Source organism: Lagenorhynchus albirostris, chromosome 7, assembly GCF_949774975.1.
Source record: "Lagenorhynchus albirostris chromosome 7, mLagAlb1.1, whole genome shotgun sequence".
Classification (NCBI taxonomy): domain Eukaryota; kingdom Metazoa; phylum Chordata; class Mammalia; order Artiodactyla; family Delphinidae; genus Lagenorhynchus; species Lagenorhynchus albirostris.
The window spans coordinates 5081491-5096264 of NC_083101.1; the positions used below are offsets into that span (position 1 = coordinate 5081491).

Below are 14774 nucleotides of genomic sequence, written 5' to 3' on the forward strand. Positions count from 1 at the left end.
GGTCCATTGCTGTGTTGTTTATAAAAGCAAAAACGCTGAAAATGACCCAGTATTCACTGGCAGGGAGGGGGTAAGTAAAACTGCTATATGTGGAACTTCACAGCACTGAAAACAAAAGCACTTATATACACTTCACCTGGCCAAACGTCAGACCTACAACTAAGTGAAAAAGCAAGAACATAGGAACATTTACAATGAAATACCATTTAAGTTAACTTCACAAACCTATACATTAAACTGTACTTATAGATATAAACTATGACAAAATATAAGGGATGGGGGACTTCCCTGGTGGCGCAGTGGTTAAGAATCCGACTGCCAATGTGGGGACACGGGTTCAAGCCCTGGTCCGGGAAGATCCCACATGCCACGTAGCAGCTAAGCCCATGCACCACAACTACTGAGCCTGCGCTCTACAGCCCATGAGCCACAACTACTGAGCCCATGTGCCACAACGACTGAGCCCACGCTCTAGAGCCTGTGCACCACAACTACTGAGCCCGTGTGCCACAACTACTGAGCCCGTGTGCCACAACTACTGAACCTGTGCTCTGGAGCCCGTGAGCCATAACTACTGAAGCCTGTGCACCTAGAGCCTGTGAACCACAACTACTGAGCCTGTGCTCTAGAGCCTGTGAGCCACAACTACTGAGCCCACGTGCCACAACTACTGAGCCTGCGCTCTAGAGCCCGCACGCCACAACTAGTGAGCCTGTGTGCCACAACTACTGAGCCTGTGCTCTAGAGCCCACGAGCCATAACTACTGAAGCCTGCGCACCTAGAGCCCGTGCTCCGCAACAAGAGAAGCCACTGCAATGAGAAGCCCGTGCACCACAACAAAGAGTAGCCCCTGCTCACTGTAACTAGAGAAAGCCCCTGCACATCAACGAAGACCCATCGCAACCATAAATCAATAAATAAACTAAATAATAAAATTTTCTAAAAAATAAGGGATGGATAAGCACAAAAATCAAAACCACGGTTACCCATCGTCGGGAAGAAAGATATGATTATGACGGAGCATGTGGTGGCAGCAGTGAGATTGCTAATGTTCTGCTTCTAGAGCCGTGCTGTCCAGTACGGCAGCCACCAGTCTCGTGTGGCTGTTTAATTACATTTCAATAAAAACTCAGTTTCTCAGTCACACTAGGCACATTTCAAGTGCTCAGTAGTCCAGTGACTGTCACGTTGGATGGTGCAGATATTCGTCATTGCTCACGCTTCTCTTTGATCGTCTGGGTTGGTGGATTTGATGAATTCTCTGTAAGTTGTACATGTGTATTATGAAATCTTTCAAAATTTTGTTTTAATTTCAGTACTAGAAAATATCTAAACACATACATTTACAACTTCCCAAGTGAAAAGTCAGAGAGTGGTCATTAAAGTCACCTGAAACTCTGTAGTAGTGTGAGAGTATCTCTTTAGCGTTGCCCTCTACCCAAGATGATTGATACACATGAGGAATGTGAGAAGAGGGGCAGGAAGTGTGTGTGTGGGGGGGTACTGTTGGCAAGATTACCCCAACATAGCTGCCACCTTTGCTTCCTTCCACTCTGCTGTCACTGGTCATTATAGTGCTTTATCAGCACTGAAATGCATAGTTTGAGTGACCTTGCAAGTCTCCTGAAACCTGTGTTGAAATCTGTGTTGCTAAGCTGTTGTTTCAAGGAAAAGGTGACAAGCAGCCTCCAAGTCAAAATCTTCCCTAGTTAGTGCTGTCCTTGATTTCCAGGCTTGAGGAGGTTGGTTGTCGTTACAAAGAACCTGCTTCCTCCACTTGATTTATCACATCTTGTGCTAGAGCTGGCTGCTCTGAGGCTGTTAAATACTACAAGGAGAGAGATTTATTGGTGGATATAACACTTTCTTTAAATGCTGATGTGGATTCCCCGCTGTGCACCAAGACAGACCAGAGTCTCAGGCTGTGCTTGGCAAAGCAGAGGTTGAGAGAGTATGTTGTGATATACTTCCTGGGCTCTGTTTGCTCTCAGGTGGAGGTGTCCTTACTTGACCCCTGGGTCATGATCAGGGGTTTTGGGGAGCCCCCATACCTTGTTTGCCTACCCTAGTTCCACCCTGGTCATGATGGCAGAGATGTGAATCTGGCCAGTCCCTCGGCCCCCTGCCTACCCATATAGCAACTCGGGGCAGCAGACCAGAGGAGGCGGAAGTTGGCTCGCCCAGCCCATGTCTCTGAACATTTTTGACCACCAAAGAAATCATGCATCCTGCCTTTACTTCCCCATTCGTGTCTCCTTTTCTTGCCCCGCTTTCAGTCTTGCTTGCCAGGGTGGAAGTCACACCCTAACATCTGACTTGGGGAACCTGTCTGGCGAGGGATGTGCTGAGACTTTCGGGATGCTGAGGCCAGCATCCGAAGGAGGGGATGGGGGCAGCAATAAAGGCAATATGGAAGGAGGCACCAGAGAGGGACACAGATGAACTTCTGGTCAGGACTAAAGGAAGAGGAGAGGGGCATGTGTAAGGCCCTCAGTTCCTCGGGATGGTGGGTCAGATGTTCAGTGCTGCAGAGTATCCTGATTCAGATCTGTAAGCAGTTGGGAAGTAAGAATTCAAAGTTTGGTCAGACTTGCTACCCATCCAAATCATATAGTTAGGTTAATTAGCTCCCTGCATTGAGCAGGTACTGTGTGCCCAGCACATGGCTGAGTACCTCACCACGTTGCCCACAAGCAGCATCTCATTTAACCTACATCACATCAGCCGTTTCTAGAACAATGTTATCAGCCCCATTTTCCAGACAAAGAAACTTAAGACTTGGACAGATGCCGCTGAAGTCTGTTGACTCAAACAGACTGACTGCAAAGCTCACCCTCTTAACTACCACATGAATTATTAGACTGGTCACATCATTTCGAATTATAAAGAAGGAAGTATAAACTGTACATGGGGCCCACCCTGCTTGGGTGGGGAAGGGGAAGAGGGGAGCTGGAGCAATCACACCATCCCAGTTTACCTGCTTGGAATCCCAGGGGTGATGCAGCGTTTGAGGACTGGTGCCGAGAGCCCCTCCGACCCTGCGTTGAGCCGTTCCAGGTGAGGAGAGAGGTGCATGAGCTTCCTGTGGATTTGTGTCCACACTGGGGCTCTAAGAAGGGCTTTCTGCAGTTCTGGCCAGCAGACAGACAGCTGTGAAGCTGTGTTTGGTTTGACTCCGCTTATGAACGAAGGTCAGGCCCTGGCTTTTTGTCTTTGGTCCAGAGTGCAGTGGGTTCCTAGATAATTGCAAAGGGCAGATCGTTTATCTGATCCTGCCTGCCACCTGGAAGGTCTTTGACAAAAGAATTGAACTTTGGCCCTATGAAGTCATATGCAACACTAGTAGACACAGTGACATACCTATAATACAAGGTGCTGTGTCATTTATTTGGAAGGTTTTTTGTTTTTTGGTATTTTCGTACTTAATTGGTGGGAAGATTGAAAGGGAGTGTATTTTTTATTTAAAAAATACAGATAGGGGACTTCTCTGGTGGTGCAGTAGTTAAGAATCTGCCTGCCAATGCAGGGAACATGGGTTTGAGCCCTGGTCTGGGAAGATCCACATATCGCGGAGCAGCTAAGCCCGTGAGCCACAACTGCTGAGCCCACACTCCACAACTACTGAGCCCACGCACTGCAACTCCTGAAGCCCACGTGCTGCAACCGCTGAAGCCCACACACCTAGAGCCCACGCTCCACAAGAGAAGCTACTGCAGTGAGAAGCCCGCGCACCACAATGAAGAGTAGGCCCCACTCACCACACCTAGAGAAAGCCTGCGCGCAGCAACAAAGACGCAACGCAGCCAAAAAAAAAAATACAGATACTTCTTTTTCCATTGCATAGGATCACGTTCTCCCTAATTTTCAATCAATTTCAAGTATTTCCTGTGAATTTCTGACATTGCCTAAAGAAGCAGTCCTTTTTTTGGGGTTTTTTTTTTTTTGGCTGCGTTGGGTCCTTGTTGCTGCACGTGGGCTTTCTCTAGTTGCAGGAAGCAAGGACTACTCTTCGTTGTGGTGCCCAGGCTTCTCATTGCAGTGGCTTCTCTTGTTGTGGAGCACGGGCTCTAGGTGCGTGGGCTTCAGTAGTTGTGGCACACAGGCTTCAGTGTGGCTCGAGGGCTCTAGAGTGCAGGCTCAGTAGTTGTGGCGCATGGGCTTAGTTGCTCTGCAGCATGTGTGATCTTCCCGGACCGGGGCTCGAACCCATGTCCCCTGCATTGGCAGGCGGATTCTTAACGACTGCACCACCAGGGAAGCCCTCGTGGGGTATTTTTTCGTTGGTTGATTTGTTCATTTGTTGAATTAATGTTTCCTGAGCATCTTCTATGGGCCAGGTACCATGTTAGCACTGGAGATGCAGGCTTGAACAAGGCAGGTACAGCCTTCAGTGAGTTTGCATTCTTGTGAGGAGATAAACACATAAGTAAATAATTTAATAAGATGGTTTCAAACACTAGAAAGTGCTATGGTAAATGGCGGGTGGTAAATGAAGGAAGGCTGCTCATTGGGTTAGTTTTTTTAACAGCTTCATTGAGATATAATTCACATAACAGACTCCTTTAAAGTGTAGAATTCAAGTTTTTTTTTATAGTAATTCACTGGATTGTATAATGGTCACCAGATTCTAATTTTAGAACACTTTTAATCCCCCACCAAAAGAAACCTCTTACTCACTAGCAGCCCCTCTCCGTCCCTCTCCACTCTCTTCAGTCTTAGGCAACCATTAATCTACTTTCTATCTCTATAGATTTGCCTGTTCTGGACATTTCAGTTATATGGAGTCATACACTGTGTGGTCTTTGTGACTGGCCTCTTTCACTTAGCATAATGTTTTCAAGATTCATCCACGATATAGCATATCAGTACTTCACTTAAGTGTAATTTTATGCCTAAGTATTTTATTCTTTTTGATGATTGTGAATGGAAGCTTTTTAGACATTCGTTTTTTATATGTTCCTTGCTAATGTATAGAAATACTGATTTTTGTATATGATCTTGCATGTGATTTTGTATATCATCTTGTATCCTGGGAGCCCACTAAATTTGTTTATTAGTACTAGTAGTTTCTTAGTGGATTGCTTGGGATTTTTCATATACAAGATTATGTCATCTACAAATAGAGATAGTTTTATATCTTCCTTTCCAATCTGGATGGCTTTTATTGGAGTAAGAGAGTACAAAATTGAATGACAGTAGTAAGAACGGACACCCTCATCTTGTTCCTGATCTTGGCGAGAAACCACTTAGTCTTTCACTGTGTCCCCGAGGGTTTCAAACACCTTCGTTCTGTTTCAGTCTCCACTGCCAGCTCTGAGGCCTTACCCATGTCACTTGTTGCAGTTCCCTAAACCAGAAAACGAGAAAGTTGATTCAAACAGGCCTTCCTTTCCAGTTCTTACATCCAGCACTTCTGTGATTCTACTTTGGTATTCTTTCATCTTAGCCGGTTCCCTTGGACATTGGTTAGATCATCAGACAAACTCTATAAGGACACTTGGAAATATTTGCACGTTCGTTTTCCAAAGCCATTTTGACTGCTTTCAACCTAGACTAGATGGAAATTGCAAAAAATTGAAACATGCAAGCAGAAATGGTTAATGGATCCATATTTCCTTTTCTTTGTAACCCTGAACAGCTAGGGGGAAAGATTTGTTTGAGGACGGTGCTCATTTCCACAAAAGGTCAAAGAACCACAGCTTCTTCCCACTGTACCTCTAAAAATCATTACCTTCTTTGTTTTCAGACTCTCAGCGTTCTCATCTCTCCTCCTTCACCATGAAGCTGATGGACAAATTCCACTCACCCAAAATCAAGAGAACGCCATCAAAGAAGGGAAAACCAGCTGAGGTGTCTGTGAAGATTCCAGAGAAGCCTGTGAACAAAGTAAGCTGACTGTCTAGGTGTTTCTCCTGGACTTCACCTGCTTTGAGCAATGAGTTTGTGCTGTTTTTTAAGTTTATTCCCTGGGGATGGAACTTTCAGTACAGAACACCTATTCCATAGCATTCCACGGCTCCAGGCGGAGCTTTCATTGTCCCTGTGGAATATGAACCTTTAGGATGGTTGAGTGTTTCTCCTGTTAATCAGAGTCAAGCTTGGTTGGCTAGAACAGTTCTTTTCCAGCTGTGTCATCCTCTGGGCATTTAAAACAGCTCAGGTCATCATGTTCACACTCCAGGATGCTGCCTCTGTGCCCCAGAGAGGCCCACGTTGCCCACACATACTCTCTCTCTCTCTCTCTCTCTCACACACACACACACACACACACACACACACACACACACACACACACACACACACACACAGACAGACACACACAGACACACACACAGACACACACAGACACACACACACAGATTCGTGATGTCCAGAACACCCATCATTCGGCTTTAGGGCCCATGCTCTGAAACTTGCTAAACCCTTGAAACCCAGCCAAAGATGTCCTCAAACACCAGTAACCTCAGCAGGGCCAGTCAAGCCAGATGTGTTGGAACAGCTGTTGGTTTTCATCAACCCCTCCCTTCAGCCTAAAACGGCCATTTCAAGCTCTGTAGGAATCCAGGTTTCCTCTCTTCCAGGAGGCAACAGACAGATTTCTACCAGAGGGCTACCCTATCCCCTTGGATCTGGAGCAGCAGGCAGTAGAATTTATGTCCACCAGTGCTGTGGCTTCCAGGTCTCAAAGGCAGAAGGTCAGTGTGATGTTAAGAACAATTGGGTTTGCCTTGCCCTCTACTGCAGAATCCTGGCCCATGGTTTTGGGGATGGAAAAAAAATCTATTGCAATATCATTGTGTTCAGCTGGGTGGCAACTGTGGGCTTAATTGTTCAGGAAACAGTCCAAGGAGCCTTGGATAAATGTAAGAGTTTATCCAAGCCCCCATGGCCTTTGGAGAGAGCTCAGTACTCCATGGCGAAAGCTCCGGGATTTTGGGGATTGGTTTGGGTGTGCTGCTTGGGTCCAACGGGTTCGGGGGAAGTGGGTGAATCTCATCTCTTAAGGCCACCTGTTCTTTCCTTGAGTTGCTAAGGTGATCTGGATAGTTGAGAAAAGGAAGGGCATCTAAAGTGTAAGGTACTCTGTTAACTATCTCCCGAGACTCGTGAGTGTGATGATACTGTGCGGAACCAGCGCTCTCAGAGCCAGGGACACCTTTTGTGCCGCTAACATGTACCAAGCCTTTTTTAGCCCCATGCTATGTGCTTTACACTCGTTCTCTCACTTAATTCTCATTATAACCCTGGAAGGTGGAAACTTATCTTGCAGAAAAGGAAGCTGGGAGTATGGAGATATTAAACGTTTGGGCAAAGTCACACGAAGAGTAGTGATGCTGAGATTTGAACACAGGTCATCTGACATCAAGTCGAAACTCTCTAGATGCTACAGTTACTCTTTATGAAAGTCAATTTATTTTTTAATATCTAAGAAATCTAATGTTAGCTCCCACACGTAACTTAACATAAAAACAAAATTAAACTCAGCAGTGTAAAATAAAGACAAGCCTTGTAGATAAGTAGATTCTGAACCCTTCAGTGACTGTCCACAGTGTAGTTTGTAGAACTGTTGTCACAGCTGTCAATTTAATGCCACTAGCAAACACTACCCTGTTATATAAACACATAACTCTTGAATTTTGCAGTGTATCTACTTTTGTTTTTATGTTGACCAGCAGAATATCTTAAAAGTCTAGTTAAAAGTGGAGAAAATAGGTTTTAAGTCCAGAGTCTTTGTTGAATAATCGTTTTTCCTGCCCCATCTGTTAAGAAAAAGAGGCTATAGAGAGCAAGAATGAAATATACGGTGTTTGCCAGATTGATCTAAATTCCAGATTGAAGAAGAGTAATAAAGTGGAAGATTTGGTCTGTACCACAATTATTTTTTATTGCAATCTGTTTAGCAACCCCTTGGAACTGGGTTTTATATTAAACGCCAGGAAGAGTGTCACTTGTCATCTGACACTAGTCCAGGCAGCCCGGAGTAAAATGATTTACTAACCACTGTGTTTTGCTAGTGAACTCTGATAAGAAACTGTTTCAGCCGCTCACTTCTTGGAATTTTTCCCCCTTTCTTCATCAGTCCAAGAGAGGTCATAGGGGAAATTTGATGCTCAAGTACCCTTTCCTTAGTGGGGGTTTCTGCAAACTCCAGGGGACATTTGGCAATGTCTGGAGACATTTTTGGTTGTCACAACTAGGAGATTGAAGCAGGTGCTACTGGCATCTGTTGGCTGGAGGCCAGGGATGCTGGTAAACATCGTACAATACAGACCACAGCAACCCTGCCTCCCCCCCCACCCCAACAAAGGATTTTCTGTCCTAAAATGTCAGTGCCATGGCTGAGAAACTGTTCTCTGGGAAGGAGCTATAGATGTGATCTTCACCCAAGGAAGAGTGTTACCCTGGTTTCTGGTCATTGCCCTTTAAGAAGGGTTGAATTACTGTGCTCTGCCCCAGGCCACCTGCATGAGACAAAGTGAGTATAAACCCATGGTGGAGGCCCACAGTCAGAACAGGAAGTGTTGGGAAATCTGCCAGGGTGTGTGAACTTAGCCGACTCTGTCATTTGCCATCATCCTTAATTATCACTTACTAGCTGTCTTACGACTTAGTATTTCCATATATATTCTCATTTTCCCCAGGTTATTACATGGGAAATTGCAACTCAGGTAGACAGAAATAGATTTGGATCCATCTACAGCTTACTACAGGTCTCTCTTTGCCCGGGCCCTATCCTGGGTGATTTCACGCGCCGTCTTACTTACTCCTCACCTTGACCATGTGCACAAGCTTTCACTCTTCCCAGTATACAGAGAGTGTGGGCTCTGGCCCAAGTTTTCTTAATCAAAATCTCTTCCTTCCTTAATTTTATGAAGTGCTTCCATATGCATTCTCACCCAGCCCCCCACACGAACCTCTTTAGATCACCCAGGGCAGGCGTTATTCTCCCCATTTTGCAGATGAGGAGCCTGAAGCCCAGCAGTGCCTTTGGGTCGAGGCCCTTCCCCAGCACCGCTGGCCTCATGTAGTTTCCAGGTTTGTTTGCACCAGTGGTGGCATCTAACCCCTGACGCAGGAGCCGGTGTGCAGGTGGATGCAGCTGCCTCTCTGAGGCCTCGGCCTCAGGTTCCCTGTTCCTGGGGGTGTTCGGTCTGGGTGTCTCATTGTAAACTCTTCCGACTGCTGGCTGTGTTTTGCGAGAAGCCATAGTTTAACAGCTGATGGGCTAGGGGAATGCACAGCGTTCAGAGGCCATTAATTCTGGGAGTGGAATTTGCTGGAGAGTTAATGGATGAAACCTGACTCTGCCAGGTTGTCGGCTCCTTTATTAGGAGCCCAGGGCAGCCCGGCTCTTCAGTGGCTCATTTGATCTCTCTGCAAATGACAGGAGAGTTCTCTTTTTTTCTGTGAAGTGCCTTGCCGCTTTTGGACGGCTCCCATCTCCAGATTAGCCCCTTTCTCCCTAGCAAGCCTCGTGACACATTTTCTTAAAATGTTTCCTGCTTCCCCCCCAACGTTTTGTCACTGCTGGCTCCTTGCGCGTCCTGATGTGCTGAGATGGCAGTGTCGTAGCCAGAGTCCTCTTGCTCAACTGGCCAGAGTGGTTTTAGTCACATTTGATGTCTGCAAGGCACCATGAGTTCCTTCATACTGAGGTTCCTCTCAGCCCTGTGTAGGCCATGGCGAAGCAGAGCGCTCTGGGCCACGAGGTGGAGAAGCAAGTGCCTGGCTCTTGGAAACACACAGTAAATAAACAAACGTGTCAGGTAGTGAGAAGAGAAAACTAAGTGACAGCAAAGAGGCCACAGTGATGGAGATGGGGAAGGGGTGTCTTTTTCCTCCCTTGGAGAAGTGTATCATGGTGGCCTGCAGGGTACCTCTTGGGAAGTGCCCCCACTGAGACAGATCAGATCGGGTTTTTGAAAGTTGTCTGACGAAAGGAGCTAATTATTTCCTGATTCCATTTATATATTTTTCCTTTGATATTCCCATAAAATCCACTATTGAAATTTTTTATTTAAAATGACGTTCCTCATTATTTTAAAAGAGCTGGTGTTCAGAATCATAATCACTTTTCATTGTGTATCACTTTTTTATATATTTATATAGTTGTGTTTGTTTTTTGTTTTTTGGGTTTTTTTTTGCGGCACGCAGGCCTCTCACTGTTGTGGCCTCTCCCATTGCGGAGCACAGGCTCCGGACGCGCAGGCTCAGCGGCCATGGCTCACGGGCCCAGCCGCTCCGTGGCATGTGGGATCTTCCCAAACCGGGGCATGAACCCATGTCCCCTGCATCGGCAGGCGGACTCTCAACCACTGCGCCACCAGGGAAGCCCTTATATAGTTTTAAATCTACTTTTTCTAGAAATTATCTTCTTGTTCTCGGTAGTTTTTATTTGAATATTCTCTGGACCTCAAAGAGCCCACAGGTGGCAGTTTTCCTCATACGTACCACTCGTAATTTGCCCTGGACGTGTAATCAATTCTATTTGAGTAGATTATCCATTTTTGGATTTATCCATTTTATAGATTATTCTTGATCTCCCTTTCCCTGCCAGCCAGCTGGGACCTGGGTTGTTGACATTAGGGTCAGTATAAGGAGAGGTTGGAGAAAGAAACCGAAGGGGTGCGTTTACCCACTGTCTGTGCATTCAAGGTATCCCACAGTCAAGGAGAAAAGGTTTGGGTGTGGGAATGTGAGTGCTGGGAAGTACAGGACTCTGTGTTTTATTTTCCTCCTAGGCGGGCTTTCCTCAGGGGCAGAGGGACCCTGTGTGCTGTTAGCACATATGCTGCAGGAGTAGTGATTGAATTGTTGCCATCTGTCCAGCTTCTTCACCTTTTCACCCCAGCACGTCCTGCCCCTTCTAACCCTAGGGTTTCCAGGTCCTTTGGGAGAGCCATATCATTTCATTGAGAGGGGCTGCATCTCTGGTCAAATGTGGGAATCTAGTGAGGAGTCCTGGGAGAGTGGATTCTGAGCACTAATGCCTCTGACCAGTCTTACACAGCCCCTAGGACCTTGAAAGGCCTTGATTTGACTTACTGGATAGATACACACGTTGGGACTTAACTGTTGGTTCTGTAAGCATCCTGCAGCCATCACCAAATTAGTCCTCACTACACTTACTGAGTTTAGTGGTGACTTCTCAGTGTGGTTGAGGCGGAGACCCCAGGGCAAATCAGTCTCTGTCCGGGAAGGGAATTAGGAATATCTAAACAACCTTTCTCAGTCAGCCCCTTCTTCTTCCTTCAAGTCTAGCCTCTGTATCCTGATTGCAATCCTTAGAAAAACAATTTGGCTTGCTTTCTGCAGCAAGAAGCCTTTTCCATTGGTGTCAATCTCAAACTAGTTTGCAGGAAATTTTATTTTATTTATTTATTTTAAAATTGCTCCCTTTAATCTCTCTTCTCCCTCCTTACTCTTAACGTTTCCTTTCAGAACCTGAGCTGGCTGGAAGAGAAAGAGAAGGAGGTTGTCAGTGCCTTGCGCTACTTTAAGACCATTGTGGACAAAATGGCTATTGATAAGAAGGTACTGGAGATGCTTCCAGGGTCTGCCAGCAAGGTGCTGGAGGCCATCTTACCCCTGGTGCAGAGCGACCCTCGAATTCAGCACAGGTGAGTTGCTCTGGGCTGTGTCAGAGCAGTGGAGGCCTAGTGGCACCTTGGTTCAGGGGCGTTTCACACTCAGTGTTTCTAGGCCCAGGGAGGAGTGCCAGGAGGAGAAGGAGCCCTCCCACGCCCTGCCCCCACCCCTACCCCATGGCTGTCGCTTGGTATTCTTCCAAGGTTGAGGTCATCATTGTTACTCATGAGGCCTCAACACTGAGGAAGATCGCCACCATTGCTAGGGATGTAGCCACGCTGTAAGTCTGTGGTTATTTTTTCGTACTAGCCAGCTCATTGGCAATAATCACATTGATTTGGACCCATTTTTCCCAGTACCCTATGTTAACCATAGTTTATTATGACATTAAATCCTGCCAATATCTAACCTATTGGAGACCTTGGCTGCTTAGATTATTAGGCCAAAAGAGGTAGAGAAGAATCCCATTAGAGCATGGATTAGTGAAACATTTAATTGTATCAAGCCAGGTCCTCCCAAACAGCACCTGGATTCATTGGAAGCCAGGTATGGAAGTGTAGTCAGCTTTTGTGGGGTAATGCTTTTATTGCTAGAGTTCGTTTTCCTCTGAAAGGTTAGTGAGCGGCTTGCCCCTGTGTTTGTTGTTAAATACAGAAAGGAAAGCAGTATTAAATGTAATCTTCAGCGAGAGCCTATCAGGAGCTTCTTCCTGAGAGGCTGTCAGATGCCTGCTGGCGTTGTTTTTCTTCCCTGGTACCTGTTCAGGATAAACATCTCTCTGTTTCAGTTCCTCAAGATGGTTTAGTGTCCTTGTAGCCCCATGAGGCTAAGCTTTTGTAAACTGCTTTCAGAACTTGACAGTGAAGTGCATAGTTTTCTTCTTCTGGGAGATAAAACAGTATCTTTATTTCCAAGAAGCTCTCTGCCCTGGAGCTTCTGCTGACCCCTGTAGATGGTGGTCTTTTGGCTGGAAGCTCACTGAAGCCACTTGGCGGGGAAGGATAAGGCGTTGGTAGGGCTTTGCTCTGCCCTGTCTTCACTTTCCAGGCCAGGCTGCTGTCATGTACAAGAAGCCTCTGAGGAAGCGAGTCCCTTTGGTGCCTTGTTCAGTTGCTCCATATGGAGGACTCTGTGAGACCAGTACCATGCTTTTCCAATAGGTAGCCCAGTGCCCAGCTTGTAGACAGGCCCGGGGCTGTTCTCCTTTGAGGAAACATGCTTAACAGTATGCTGGGTTTCAGACGCACAGGTAGCTTTCATGAAATGCTCTCATACACTTCTCATGGGATGGACCTACCGTGGGAGAGTTCAGATCTGAAAAAATCAACTCCCCTACTGTATGACAGTGCTGATTTGATGGTACCGAGTGGAAGCTCTGTTTGACTTTGAAGGAGGGAGACTTACAAGAGTTGCACTTCCTGGGGGAGGATATGCTGCAGCTGGACCTATAGGAAGGGCAGGATTTGAATTGGCAGTGGGGGCAGGAGAAGGAGAAGAGCAAAGGAACTGAGGCCAGCGGGCACAGTGTGCCCGGCAGGGACGAGACCAGCCGTCCTGTGAGCAGAGTGTGATCACACCAGGGCGCCGACGGGCGGCGCTGTGGGAAATGAGGGCGGATCCCCTCATGTGCCAGGCCTCTTTGGGAGCGTCCAGGACAGTCACCCTCACTGAGCCCTGTAACAGCGTTGACAGGGCGCTGCTGCTAGGACTGTCGCTTCCTGCAGTGTCAGCCAGCAACTCTGCTTGGGAAGTTACTTTCTAGACATGCAGGCCCTGGAAGAATTGACCACGTAATAGGACAATGGTCTGGGGCATTTTTTGTCCATGGGGAGGTTTTGTAATTACTTTATAGTTGACAAAAATTACTTGCTGTCTATAACAGTTTTCTAGAGGGGAAAGGAGAAATGCCTGGGTGTGGCCATAAGGAATAATGTTTTCTTTTTTTTTCTTTGTAGTCCTTTGGCTAATACCATTTAAGGGATTTGTTCCTCCTGAAATTCTTCCAAAGCCCGTTGATGATACTTTTATTGATCTCCCTGAGATGACCTAAAATGTTCCTCAAATGTTTCTTTTAGCTTCCTTCCATCATCTCATCCTCCTGTGCATTTGTTAGCTGGGAGGGTGTTTTCCTGCCTCTTCTCTGTGGGTTGGGCCCTAGCAGGTAGGCTCTTCGCCACGCTCCCCTAGGTTCCGAGGGCAGTGGTGACGGACCTGTGAACAAGCGGCTGGCTGTTCAGTGTGGGCAATGAATGGAGGCTTTTCCTAACGGTGGAACATTCAGAGATGTTTGAGAGCAGGATCCCTGCTTGCCCTCAGTGCAGACAGCTTTGCTCCATTTCAGAAACAGACCAACGACTGGTCCACTGGACATTTTGATGGTACAAGACCCTCCTTCCTTTTTTAATGTCCTTCCCGTGACATTAAGACACAGGAATATTCTTCTTGCAAGCTCACAATGTGAAGGGTGGACACAATTACCAACATTTTTAGGTGCTTTCAGGGAAATGTTAACATCCAGTGCAGGTAGGAATTAAGTATCACGTAAAAGTGACCCCTCCCACCTCTTCCATTTAATAATTGCGGGTGGGAGGCCACAGCCTTTGTTTCAAGAGGCCTAGCCTGGCCTTGCCGGGGAGGAGGACCAGAGCTGCTAGAAGCACACCCCCGCTTCAGGACGACGCCATCTATGGTCCGGCCCCCCGGCAGGTCTGCAAGTTGTGTTTTATTCTCTCAGTCCTCCTTCGGAAGAGAATAGGTCTGACACCAAACACTTTTCATTTGTATCGTCCTCTAAAGCAGCCAAACCCTGGCTTTCTTGGGGTTCCTTTTGTAAAGTTTTCTTGTTTTTAATGGGGCTTGAGGAGCTGCTTTCATTCTTTCTGACTCTTCTTTCCTCCCGCCGGAACATGCACGGAGCCGAGTGAATGGCTAAGTGGAGACTTCAGACCTCCTGGAAATTCTCTTCCTCCTTACCTGATTCTGAAGAGCTTCTCATTAGAGCATTGTTTGGTTCAGGCTTTTTTTTTTTTTTAATGTCTTTGTTTTTAGAACCTGTTTTAATCATATCTTACAATATTATATATTTTTCTCAAAATTATATCTTTGGGGAAAAAGTATATCTTTGGCTCCTAAATGTCTGCCTCATTCTTTTTTTTTTTTAAGTGGAGGAGGTAGCATCCCACAT

General features: G+C 46.4%; 1 protein-coding gene across 12 annotated transcripts in view; it reads left to right on the forward strand.

The window, feature by feature from the left end:
- Positions 1-14774, forward strand: part of RAPGEF1 (Rap guanine nucleotide exchange factor 1) — a 147665-nt gene that overhangs the window by 65976 nt on the left and 66915 nt on the right. For 8 of the 12 annotated variants that reach the window (XM_060153994.1, XM_060153996.1, XM_060154003.1 and 5 more), the window contains exons 2-4: positions 5748-5887; positions 6583-6696; positions 11444-11622. In XM_060153994.1, the coding sequence (XP_060009977.1) occupies positions 5748-5887; positions 6583-6696; positions 11444-11622 (433 nt within the window). The remainder of the gene's footprint in view (positions 1-5747; positions 5888-6582; positions 6697-11443; positions 11623-14774) is intronic. The other 4 variants (XM_060154000.1, XM_060154005.1, XM_060153998.1 and 1 more) reach the window with 1 other exon arrangement.